The sequence below is a fragment of the Pecten maximus genome, chromosome 17 (genome assembly GCF_902652985.1).
Source record: "Pecten maximus chromosome 17, xPecMax1.1, whole genome shotgun sequence".
Classification (NCBI taxonomy): Eukaryota; Metazoa; Mollusca; class Bivalvia; order Pectinida; family Pectinidae; genus Pecten; species Pecten maximus.
Window position 1 is genome coordinate 32,273,629 of NC_047031.1, and position 13,384 is coordinate 32,287,012.

At 35.3% G+C, this 13,384-nt stretch overlaps 1 protein-coding gene across 1 annotated transcript in view; it reads left to right on the forward strand.

Moving 5' to 3' along the window:
• LOC117315499 (neogenin-like) overlaps positions 1 to 13,384 on the forward strand; it is a 64,049-nt gene that overhangs the window by 22,336 nt on the left and 28,329 nt on the right. Inside the window, exons 6-13 of the mRNA XM_033869710.1 lie at positions 1,520 to 1,678; positions 2,703 to 2,849; positions 3,383 to 3,544; positions 4,102 to 4,271; positions 10,877 to 11,030; positions 11,784 to 12,103; positions 12,450 to 12,591; positions 13,192 to 13,302. Coding sequence (XP_033725601.1) covers positions 1,520 to 1,678; positions 2,703 to 2,849; positions 3,383 to 3,544; positions 4,102 to 4,271; positions 10,877 to 11,030; positions 11,784 to 12,103; positions 12,450 to 12,591; positions 13,192 to 13,302 — 1,365 coding nt within the window. The remainder of the gene's footprint in view (positions 1 to 1,519; positions 1,679 to 2,702; positions 2,850 to 3,382; positions 3,545 to 4,101; positions 4,272 to 10,876; positions 11,031 to 11,783; positions 12,104 to 12,449; positions 12,592 to 13,191; positions 13,303 to 13,384) is intronic.

A 13,384-nucleotide genomic window follows, 5' to 3' on the forward strand; every position in this document is an offset into this window, starting at 1 on the left:
TGGGTTCTTAAATCTGTCCTTTCTTTCCTCACTGCTCTGTCTTTCTGTGTCTAGTTGACAACCGTCATCATACATAATGGGTCTTTCACCAGGGAATACGTTGCTTATTTCTCCGTGGTCACGCCCCATGCTAGATCACCGCGCTGAGCGGAACACCTTGACTTCTTATGAACCGGACGGTATGACAATGGCTGTCACGAAGACGTTATAAAACATATAAAAAAAAACCAAACAAACGAAACAAAAAAACAGATCTCATCACCATCTTGTATTGTTCTCTTATTAAAATACCAAATTAATATAACTATTAGCCATATATATATGTATAACATGTAAATATTAACGGAAATGGCTTATTTAATGTTGGATTAATTCGACGATGTGTTGTCTTTAAAGAACAACTTAATTGACTGTCTCGATCGAATATACTCTGCATTACCCCGATCTTTACTTCAATCGTAACCAGCAGGAAGAGTTTACAATTGAGCTGTATGATAATCGTGATGATTTCATTTTCAAATCCTTAAATTTTTCATTTCTAGATAGTAACATTTTTGAACCCAAATCCAACTTCTTTATATTCTCTTAAATCATGAGATAGGGAGCTAAAACAAAATAACATTATCAATAAATTCTCACTTGAAGGCTTTTTGAAATTTCTTTCCATCATAGAAAAAATATTAATTCTGATCAAATCATATTAAATTTTCAACTGTATTTGCACCTAAACACAAAACACGAGCAAGACTATAGCCCAGGTCTTCTCAACATTGAACTTTTTAAAAATGTCTCCATGCAAATTATTTTTGTTTCATCGATTTTGAGCTAGAGTTACCGTTATGATTTTGTGCCGTCATTCTTTGATTTTTTGATAACCTTAAAATAATAACAATCATTTCTATCGAACATTAATCTGGCGCTGAAACGTGAAGTACTTTGTACGTCCAGAGTTCATAAACACTTATGGTATAGACGTCGTTAATCACCAACTGTCCGAGATTAACTTAAAACGACTACTGTGATGAAGAATTGATACTGATTAATTCTAAAGTCATCAAGTTCATGTAATGATCATAAACCACAGAGAGGTATATTGTAACAGAACTGTGTACAGAGCTGATCACGTGACATTTCTGTGTGTGAACATTCAAGTACACCATATGTATGATAGAGTAATGACAGAAATAGGGGAGGGGGTGTTAGGTACACAGGCAATATTCCTTCACACGTGAATTTCACGCGAAATTTTTCACGTGAAATTCATGATCACGTGAAGAAATATTGCCTGTGTAATATGTTTCCTCTTCGTCCGTATTGCACGTGTAATAATGTCTAAGTTTGTTAGTAGTCTAGCGGTTTCATTCGTTGAGGGATCATGGTTTTTGGGGTCAAGGTCGCGGTTGCTATTGGTTATGTTGTCTCATCGGCACAAGTCATCATATACATGTATCTAGTTCTATATCCTCAGACATATTTACTATATACCATTTCTTATTTCTGTCTCCGCCTCTGTCAATAGACCTTTATAAGGACGAGGCATATAAGGTGAGAGTTGGTGCGAGAATTAACGAGAAGACAGGTCCCTACACTCCCTGGTTAATCATCGACCTCAACAACTATAAACGTAATCATAGGGGAACACAGGGCAACCAGGAAAATACGTCACTTCCGGAACAAGGTAAGTGCTACAACGACTAATACAATAAACAACTGACGTGTAAAATAAAGATATGAGCTATATATTTTACATAAGACTCTTGTACGTTTTAGGCTCTGATTATTGGAATAATACTGTATCAGCCTATAAGCTCTATTGTTTAAAGCACAGGGCCTTGGCACGATTCTATAAATGATAGCACACTAAAATACATATACATGTATATATATATGGACTATCTTTTATAAAATTGTGCCAAGCCCCTGTGGTTTATAGTGATTATCTGTTGAAGTTTCTCCTCTCTTCTGGACTTTGTTTTCTAATACAATGAGAGTCCCCTAGCGGAGAGAAATGGTTTGGTTTGGTTTGGTTTATTTTGTTTAACGTCCTATTAACAGCTAAGGTCATTTAAGGACGGCCTCCCGTGCGTGCGACATGTATGCGTGTGATGAGTGCGTATGTGTGTTTTGGGAGGCTGCGGTATGTTTGTGTTATGTCTCCTTGTAATAGGCCGGATCTTTTGCCGATTTAGAGTGCTATCTCACTGAAGCATACTGCCGAAGACACCCAGCAGCACACCCCACCCGGTCACATTATACTGACAACGGGCGAACCAATCGTCCCACTCCTAATTTGCTGAGCGCCAAGCAGGAGCAGCAACTACCATTTTTAAAGACTCTGGTATGTCTCGGCCAGGGGACGAAACCCAAAGCCTTCCTCACATGGGCGAACGCTCAACTAAAGGCCAAAAGTGAGGCATTGTCAAGGGAGACATTAGGAAGAAGAAAGTTGTTTAGAAAGAAGAGAAAAGATAAGATCCCAAGTTTAGTCGCCTCTTACGATCATGCAATGGGGGCAGCAGGTACAATTCTTACGCCCTACCTGCAGAGAGAAATGGTACTAAGGCAGAAAACGGCTGTAAAATACATTAATACATTTATTGCCTGGCTCATACTGTATATGGATACCCGTCCATCACTGTATTCACTGTTACCTTTTGTATTATTTTTTAAGTAATGGTTTAAAATCTTATTTACATTTGGAGATGTTGCCCCTGACCCCGAGGACTTCATACCCCTGGTGGATTTTACGTCAGTCATGCCCGGTATAACGCCACTGGACAGCGCAGTCAACATATCATGGCCAGCGCCGAACAATACAAGTGTCACATACGACTTTGTCGTCTCGCGAGGTAAGTATACGTTATGATCACACGTGGTAAGTAAATGTGTGCAAGCGCAGAAACTCCAACCTACGATGTCGTGATGCCGCGTGGTAAGTATAGATATGTACGCATGCGCAGGAACACCAACCAAAGATGACATGATCACGTTTGCTGAGTACATGTATATGTACGCATGCGCAGGAACTCCTGCCTAAGACGTCATGATTTCGCGTGGTAAGTATATGTATGTACGGTATCTCCCACCGACAACACAAAAGGTACGGATAACCAATGTTGACATGAATATCAAACCACAAAACACACCCTTATAAAGGTATCATTAATACGTATCCAAACTTTGTAGTCAACCCTGTCAAATTCCTTTCAATGTCACACTAGAGTTACGTCCCCTAGTATTTATGTTCCGGCTAATTGCGCTCCAATATTATCATGGTCATCGTATTAAAGCTGTCAATTGTTAACATGACTGTCATATAAATCAGTGTACATTAGCTAATGTTGTGTTAACACTCCTCAAAGAACACCTCTAATACTTACAGGTGAGGAATACGTAAAAGTCTTGGAGGTGACAGATGGGACCCAGGGTCATCACGTGATCAGAAATCTTGAGCCAAACACAGAGTACAACGTCACTTTTCAGATCACAATTATGGCGGGAACCCGAGTCGTTCTGCAGCAATTCCAACAGTTTACAACGCTCGGTGAATATATAGATGCGGTCCAATGTCTTTGTTCATTTTAACCCGCTGTCGTTTACCGTCTTCTAATTCTAATTCGATCAAAGTCAAAGTCAAGGGATATTAATAGCGACAGTGTGTTCTTTAAAATGAAACATCCATTTCAGAGGTCGTTTCCATGGTTGCAGTTGTGATGTCATACATGTAATGACATTTACCGCCCTTTAATCACATTTACACCTGTTTAATTTATATATTGGTATTGTTGTGTACGTGTAATTCCCTTGCATCACGATATTACAGCAGTTCAGGACAGTTTTAAGTGAGCTTACACATACGTGTATGAAATGTAGCCGATATATCTAATAAGTGTTATAAATGTTTGGTGTTTAGAGGTAGCGATTCTTGGCTCGGCGGCGTTGTCTAGAGAGGCGTTACACTTTGCTGGGTTTTAGGTCCAGATTTCTAGTACTGATCAAGTCAGCGCTTTCTCCATTCAGTAATTTCTGTACCACATCATAGATCCATCAATCATCTATCATATCGTTGCGACATAACGATACATGTCGATTTTGTTACAGTGTCGCTCAATGTTTGGTTGGAGGGCGTGGTCATAGATGGTGATGAGGAATCAGAACTTCGACTGGAATGTGAGGCATCCGGCATCAACTTACCCACAATGCAATGGAAGAAAGGGAGTCGTATTCTTTACTGGAACTCGAGTGATGTCACCAGCACCAATCCAATCAGAGTGTGTTTTATCATGTTTTTAGTTATATGTTAAATTAACTGTTTACCCTATACATTAACTGTTTACCCTATACATTAACTGTTTACCCTATACATTAACTGTTTACCATATACATTAACTGTTTACCCTATACATTAACTGTTTACCATATAGATTTACTGTTTACCCTATACATTAACTGTTTACCTTATACATTAACTGTTTACCCTATACATTAACTGTTTACCCTATACATTAACTGTTTACCATATACATTAACTGTTTACCCTATACATTAACTGTTTACCATATAGATTTACTGTTTACCCTATACATTAACTGTTTACCTTATACATTAACTGTTTACCCTATACATTAACTGTTTACCCTATACATTTACTGTTTACCTTATACATTTACTGTTTACCCTATACATTAACTGTTTACCTTATACATTAACTGTTTACCCTATACATTAACTGTTTACCCTATACATTAACTGTTTACCTTATACATTAACTGTTTACCCTATAAATTAACTGTTTACCATATAGATTTACTGTTTACCCTATACATTAACTGTTTACCATATACATTAACTGTTTACCCTATACATTAACTGTTTACCCTATACATTAACTGTTTACCTTATACATTAACTGTTTACCCTATAGATTTACTGTTTACCATATAGATTTACTGTTTACCCTATACATTAACTGTTTACCATATACATTAACTGTTTACCCTATACATTAACTGTTTACCCTATACATTAACTGTTTACCATATAGATTTACTGTTTACCATATACATTAACTGTTTACCATATAGATTTACTGTTTACCCTATACATTAACTGTTTACCATATAGATTTACTGTTTACCCTATACATTAACTGTTTACCTTATACATTAACTGTTTACCCTATACATTAACTGTTTACCCTATACATTAACTGTTTACCCTATACATTAACTGTTTACCCTATACATTAACTGTTTACCCTATACATTAACTGTTAACCATATACATTAACTGTTTACCCTATACATTAACTGTTTACCCTATACATTAACTGTTTACTCTATACATTAACTGTTTACCCTATACATTAACTGTTTACCCTATACATTAACTGTTTACCCTATACATTAACTGTTAACCATATACATTAACTGTTTACCCTATACATTAACTGTTTACCCTATACATTAACTGTTTACCATATAGATTTACTGTTTACCCTATACATTAACTGTTTACCCTATACATTAACTGTTTACCCTATACATTAACTGTTAACCATATACATTAACTGTTTACCCTATACATTAACTGTTTACCCTATAAATTAACTGTTTACCCTATACATTAACTGTTTACCATATAAATTAACTGTTTACCATATATATTAACTGTTTACCCTATACATTAACTGTTAACCATATAAATTAACTGTTTACCATATATATTAACTGTTTACCATATACATTAACTGTTTACCCTATACATTAACTGTTTACCCTATACATTAACTGTTTGCCATATACATTAACTGTTTACCCTATACATTAACTGTTTACCATATACATTAACTGTTTACTCTATAAATGAACTGTTTACCCTATACATTAACTGTTTACCCTATACATTAACTGTTTACCCTATACATTAACTGTTTACCATATAGATTTACTGTTTACCATATAGATTTACTGTTTACCCTATACATTAACTGTTTACCCTATACATTAACTGTTTACCCTATACATTAACTGTTTACCCTATAAATTAACTGTTTACCTTATACATTAACTGTTTACCCTATACATTAACTGTTTACTCTATAAATGAACTGTTTACCATATACATTAACTGTTTACCATATAGATTTACTGTTTACCTTATACATTAACTGTTTACCCTATACATTAACTGTTTATTATATACATTAACTGTTTACCCTATACATTAACTGTTTACTCTATACATTAACTGTTTACCCTATACATTAACTGTTTACCCTATACATTAACTGTTTACTCTATAAATTAACTGTTTACCCTATAAATTAACTGTTTACCCTATACATTAACTGTTTATTATATACATTAACTGTTTACCTTATACATTAACTGTTTACCCTATAAATTAACTGTTTACCATATAGATTTACTGTTTACCCTATACATTAACTGTTTACCATATACATTAACTGTTTACCCTATACATTAACTGTTTACCCTATACATTAACTGTTTACCTTATACATTAACTGTTTACCCTATAGATTTACTGTTTACCATATAGATTTACTGTTTACCCTATACATTAACTGTTTACCATATACATTAACTGTTTACCCTATACATTAACTGTTTACCCTATACATTAACTGTTTACCATATAGATTTACTGTTTACCATATACATTAACTGTTTACCATATAGATTTACTGTTTACCCTATACATTAACTGTTTACCATATAGATTTACTGTTTACCCTATACATTAACTGTTTACCTTATACATTAACTGTTTACCCTATACATTAACTGTTTACCCTATACATTAACTGTTTACCCTATACATTAACTGTTTACCCTATACATTAACTGTTTACCCTATACATTAACTGTTAACCATATACATTAACTGTTTACCCTATACATTAACTGTTTACCCTATACATTAACTGTTTACTCTATACATTAACTGTTTACCCTATACATTAACTGTTTACCCTATACATTAACTGTTTACCCTATACATTAACTGTTTACCATATACATTAACTGTTTACCCTATACATTAACTGTTTACCCTATACATTAACTGTTTACCATATAGATTTACTGTTTACCCTATACATTAACTGTTTACCCTATACATTAACTGTTTACCCTATACATTAACTGTTAACCATATACATTAACTGTTTACCCTATACATTAACTGTTTACCCTATAAATTAACTGTTTACCCTATACATTAACTGTTTACCATATAAATTAACTGTTTACCATATATATTAACTGTTTACCCTATACATTAACTGTTAACCATATAAATTAACTGTTTACCATATATATTAACTGTTTACCATATACATTAACTGTTTACCCTATACATTAACTGTTTACCCTATACATTAACTGTTTGCCATATACATTAACTGTTTACCCTATACATTAACTGTTTACCATATGCATTAACTGTTTACTCTATAAATGAACTGTTTACCCTATACATTAACTGTTTACCCTATACATTAACTGTTTACCCTATACATTAACTGTTTACCATATAGATTTACTGTTTACCATATAGATTTACTGTTTACCCTATACATTAACTGTTTACCCTATACATTAACTGTTTACCCTATACATTAACTGTTTACCCTATAAATTAACTGTTTACCTTATACATTAACTGTTTACCCTATACATTAACTGTTTACTCTATAAATGAACTGTTTACCATATACATTAACTGTTTACCATATAGATTTACTGTTTACCTTATACATTAACTGTTTACCCTATACATTAACTGTTTATTATATACATTAACTGTTTACCCTATACATTAACTGTTTACTCTATACATTAACTGTTTACCCTATACATTAACTGTTTACCCTATACATTAACTGTTTACTCTATAAATTAACTGTTTACCCTATAAATTAACTGTTTACCCTATACATTAACTGTTTATTATATACATTAACTGTTTATCCTATACATTAACTGTTTACCCTATAAATTAACTGTTTACCCTATACATTAACTGTTTAGCCTATAAATTAACTGTTTACCCTATACATTAACTGTTTACCATATACATTAACTGTTTACACTATAAATTAACTGTTTACCCTATACATTAATTGTTTACCCTATACATTAACTGTTTACCCTATACATTAACTGTTTACCCTATACATTTACTGTTTACCCTATACATTAACTGTTTACCATATAGATTTACTGTTTACCCTATACATTAACTGTTTACCTTATACATTAACTGTTTACCCTATACATTAACTGTTTACCCTATACATTAACTGTTTACCATATACATTAACTGTTTACCCTATAAATTAACTGTTTACACTATATATTAACTGTTTACCCTATAAATTAACTGTTTACCATATATATTAACTGTTTACCATATAAATTAACTGTTTACCATATATATTAACTGTTTACCCTATAAATTAACTGTTTACCCTATAAATTAACTGTTTACCCTATACATTAACTGTTTACCATATAAATTAACTGTTTACCCTATACATTAATTGTTTACCATATAGATTTACTGTTTACCCTATACATTAACTGTTTACCATATACATTAACTGTTTACCCTATACATTAACTGTTTACCCTATACATTAACTGTTTACCCTATAAATTAACTGTTTACCCTACACATTAACTGTTTACCCTATAAATTAACTGTTTACCCTATATATTAACTGTTTACCATATAGATTTACTGTTTACCCTATACATTATCTGTTTACCATATACATTAACTGTTTACCCTATACATTAACTGTTTACCATATACATTAACTGTTTACCCTATACATTAACTGTTTACCCTATACATTAACTGTTTACCCTATACATTAACTGTTTACCCTATACATTAACTGTTTACCCTATACATTAACTGTTTACCATATAGATTTACTGTTTACCCTATACATTAACTGTTTACCCTATAAATTAACTGTTTACCCTATACATTAACTGTTTACCCTATACATTAACTGTTTACCCTATACATTAACTGTTTACCATATACATTAACTGTTTACCCTATACATTAACTGTTTACCCTATACATTAACTGTTTACCTTATACATTAACTGTTTACCCTATACATTAACTGTTTACCCTATACATTAACTGTTTACCATATACATTAACTGTTTACCCTATACATTAACTGTTTACCCTATAAATTAACTGTTTACCCTATACATTAACTGTTTACCATATACATTAACTGTTTACACTATAAATTAACTGTTTACCCTATACATTAACTGTTTACCCTATACATTAACTGTTTACCCTATACATTAACTGTTTACCCTATACATTAACTGTTTACCATATAGATTTACTGTTTACCCTATACATTAACTGTTTACCCTATACATTAACTGTTAACCATATAGATTAACTGTTTACCCTATAAATTAACTGTTTACCATATAAATTTACTTTTACCCTATACATTAACTGTTTACCCTATAAATTAACTGTTTACCATATAGATTTACTGTTTACCCTATACATTAACTGTTTACCCTATACATTAACTGTTTACCTTATACATTAACTGTTTACCCTTTAACTTAATCGTCCGCTTAGACATTGAAGAATGAACAGTCGTAAAGGCTCCGCTGTTTGTACTCTTTTCTTGACCAAAATCACATTGTAATCGAAGGCTCGCAATAACGGTTTCAAAATTGACGTTTTTGTTTAAGATGAATATATAAGTTAAAGCAAACTCACGGATCACATCCCTAACGTTTAAAAAGGGGATTTTGTTTTGCCTCTTGTATCACCCATTGTGACATCTTATATATTCTTTCCTGCATACCATTTCTTAAGCTTTGTTTCCTGTTTTGGTGTCTCCTTGACACCCATCCTCATATGTCGTCTCTCATGGTTTGTGTCTCCCTGACACACGCCCTCATATGCACGTGGCTCTTGGTGTCTCCGTGACACCTATCCTCATATGACTCTGGATGTTGGTGTCTCCTTGACACCCATCCTCATATGTCGTCTCTCATGGTTTGTGTCTCCCTGACACACGTCCTCATATGACCGTGGCTCTTGGTGTCTCCGTGACACCTATCTTCATATGACTCTGGATGTTGGTGTCTCCTTGACACCCATCCTCATATGTCGTCTCTCATGGTTTGTGTCTCCCTGACACACGTCCTCATATGACTGTGGCTCTTGGTGTCTCCGTGACACCTATCCTCATATGTATCTCGATGTTGGTGTCTCCGTGACACCCATCCTCATATGACTCTGGATGTTGGTGTCTCCTAGACATCCGTCCTTATTTTTCTTTTAATGATGGATGTTTAACCCCGTAAATGTTTTATATGTAGATATACACAGTTCAAATATATCATGATTATCTGATATTTTCACAGTAACTGACATCTAATTGGAATCTAGTTTACGAGTGCACTAACGTTTAGGTTGAGATATGACGATCTTTAAACATCATCATCACTGTATATGTGTCTGAGATGTGATTCAAGATCAGCTTAATAATTCTTGAGAAGAGGTGTTCTTGATAAGATTGACCGTGTATAGATTTTTGAGAGCTGCGATAGCTCAGTCGGGTAGAATGCCGGCCACGTAATTCGAGGGGCGTGGTTCGGCGCTCCCAACCGTGTTTCGAAGGAAGCTGAGAAACGGGCCGGTCTGTGCTATCGTGGTTGTGTCATTGGGCAAGACACTTTACCCAAATTGCTCTGGATGGCATGCGATGGACCTCCCGTATGTAACAAAGTGTATAGATTATACGGACATGTTAGCTGATATATTTATCTTTAACCTGTTGCAGATTGACCGGTATGTGTTCACATTTGAGAAATTTCCGCCCAATCGAATAGTATCCGTCCTGAGTGTCCTGAATGCCAGTTCGTCCGACATGGGTCGCTACAGGTGTGCCGCCTCGGACGGCGTAGACAGACAGTCCCAGTCTCACCAGTTCAAAGGTACGTAATATATACATTACACAATCAGGATGGACAGAAGTTTAGATCCATCATTCCAGATACTCAAGGTTTACATTTTGTCAGTTGCGAGATGCGAGTTGGGAAGCTCGCATTTTGCAACTCGCATCTCCCATTTTGCAACTCGCAACTCGCATTTTGCAACTCGCAACTCCCATTTTGCAACTCGCAACTCGAAGAAAAGAAACCCTCATACTCCAAGGGTCATGTTCACTTCCGGTCTCTGCACTCCTGGAATATATCATGGTAATATTGAGGTCACACTACTAGCTGTTTGTTTGGTGCTAGAGGAACATCAGACCAATCGCTAGCTGATTCATTCTTTTGGGGCTCTCTCAGAGGAGCGTCAACCAAGTCCAAGGCAAGTAAATTTAATGGAATGAAGACAATGAAATTCCTTTGATGTACATAAGAATATCATTTGGTGTCGGTTTCTGAGCCTTCAATTTTGCCATGACATATTCCATGTTTACAGATAACGCACTGGGTGGCATTTACAGTGTTTTAAATGACACTCCTCTCCAGTTTACAAAGTGACATGCAAATATAACGACACTTTATCACTAGCCCTCCACCTCTGGGTTGCGAATTCGAACCTACACGGGGCAGTTGCCTGGTACTGACCGTAGGCCGATTGTTTTTTCTCCTGGTACTCCGGCTTTCCTCCATCTCACCGTATTTTAATTATAGGACGTTAAATACAATTAACTAAACCATTTACCGTTTCCTTTGCAGATCTTGTCGATCCCGTTAAGAAGGTAGGTGTGTCATCCATCACGGCGTTTGGTGCTGTGGTCAGTATAACACCTATCAGGCGTTTCCGTCGCAAGTCTATGACGTACATCATCTACAATGACCTTGACCCGCCTCGTTATCACTCGGACCAAGGGCGGACATACTATGAACTTGACAACTTGGAGCCGGAGACGTTATACTCTGTTCGTGTTCAAGCAGAAGGGTTTCCGGGTGCCAGCAATCATTCGGAAACTTTCAATACTTCTGCGGTTTTATTGCTTGATGAAGGAACTGTCGCTGTCCAAGCGGTGAACTCTACAGTAGGTACACAACGCACTAGTTATTTATAATTATCAAAAGAGTATAAGTTTTTAATTCTTTTCCTAATCTGATCAGAATTTGAAATAAAAAAAAAAAAAAAAAAGATTCAAAACAATTTAGAATAAAAACATTGAAACAAAACCCGTATTTTTAACCCGAAATCAACAAAGCACGTGTATAGGATTTAAATTTGTAGTCGGTAAACTTTAATATATTTTTGTCGGACTCTCGCATATTCATATTTGGGTCCTTGCTCTGTTAGTCTTCCTCTACAAGATTAACGTGTCTTGTTTTATTAATACTTTACTAGATACATTTTCCCTAGCGTCTTATTGTTTGTTACAGACATTGATTATCACGTGGACTTGTCCCACCCAGTACCGCAGTCACGTCACCTACCGGATAGTATACTCACTAAAGGGCAACAACTCGTCAAATGGTCACGTGATGGACATTACTAACCATGACGAGACTGCTACAATCACAGGTTAGTCTGCCTCGAGAGGTACACGATACACAGAATACTAGACATGGAAACGAGACATTAAATGAAGGTGGCTGAGAACAGATCTCATAAAAATGTTTAGTTCGAACTTAATAATTTGTCAACAATAGTTGGTGCGAGCGTTCATATATACACAATGATGCAATATGATATCGAGGAAACAATGGGAGAGTAGGTAGACATTTCTCAAATATCTGTCGTCAGGGAAGATATTACCTTGATGTATCCTATTTATTGTAGGTAGTAGGGGCGCCTGTTTTAAAGATTTTTAGAGATTTTTATGCTGCAAATATATCAAAATTCTCTTTCTACAACTTACTGTGAGTGTCTCCTTGACACCCGTCCTCGATTGACCTTTACTGTTGGTGTCTCCTTGACACCCGTCCTCGATTGACCTTGACTGTTGGTGTCTCCTTGACATCCTCCAATTTCCTTAGCTGTTGGTGTCTCTTAAATATAAAATTGTTGCACTCATTTAAATTCATTACGTGGCGCATATAGTTCCCCGCCAATTAGTCGGCGTGTGTGACACCACTGAAGTCCACGTAATAAGTGTATCAACCAAATTATCTCCCTTTCCAGGTCTCCTTGCTAACCAGCGGTACAACATCTGTGTGGAGATGCGCAGGAAGGAAAACACTGTCAGCAAGGTGTTTGTAGAGGGCTCCACCTACCCTGATGCCTATCTTAACGGTAAGGGCAGACAACTCCTAATGAGAGAGAGAGAGAGAGAGAGAGAGAGAGAGAGAGAGAGAGAGAGAGAGAGAGAGAGAGA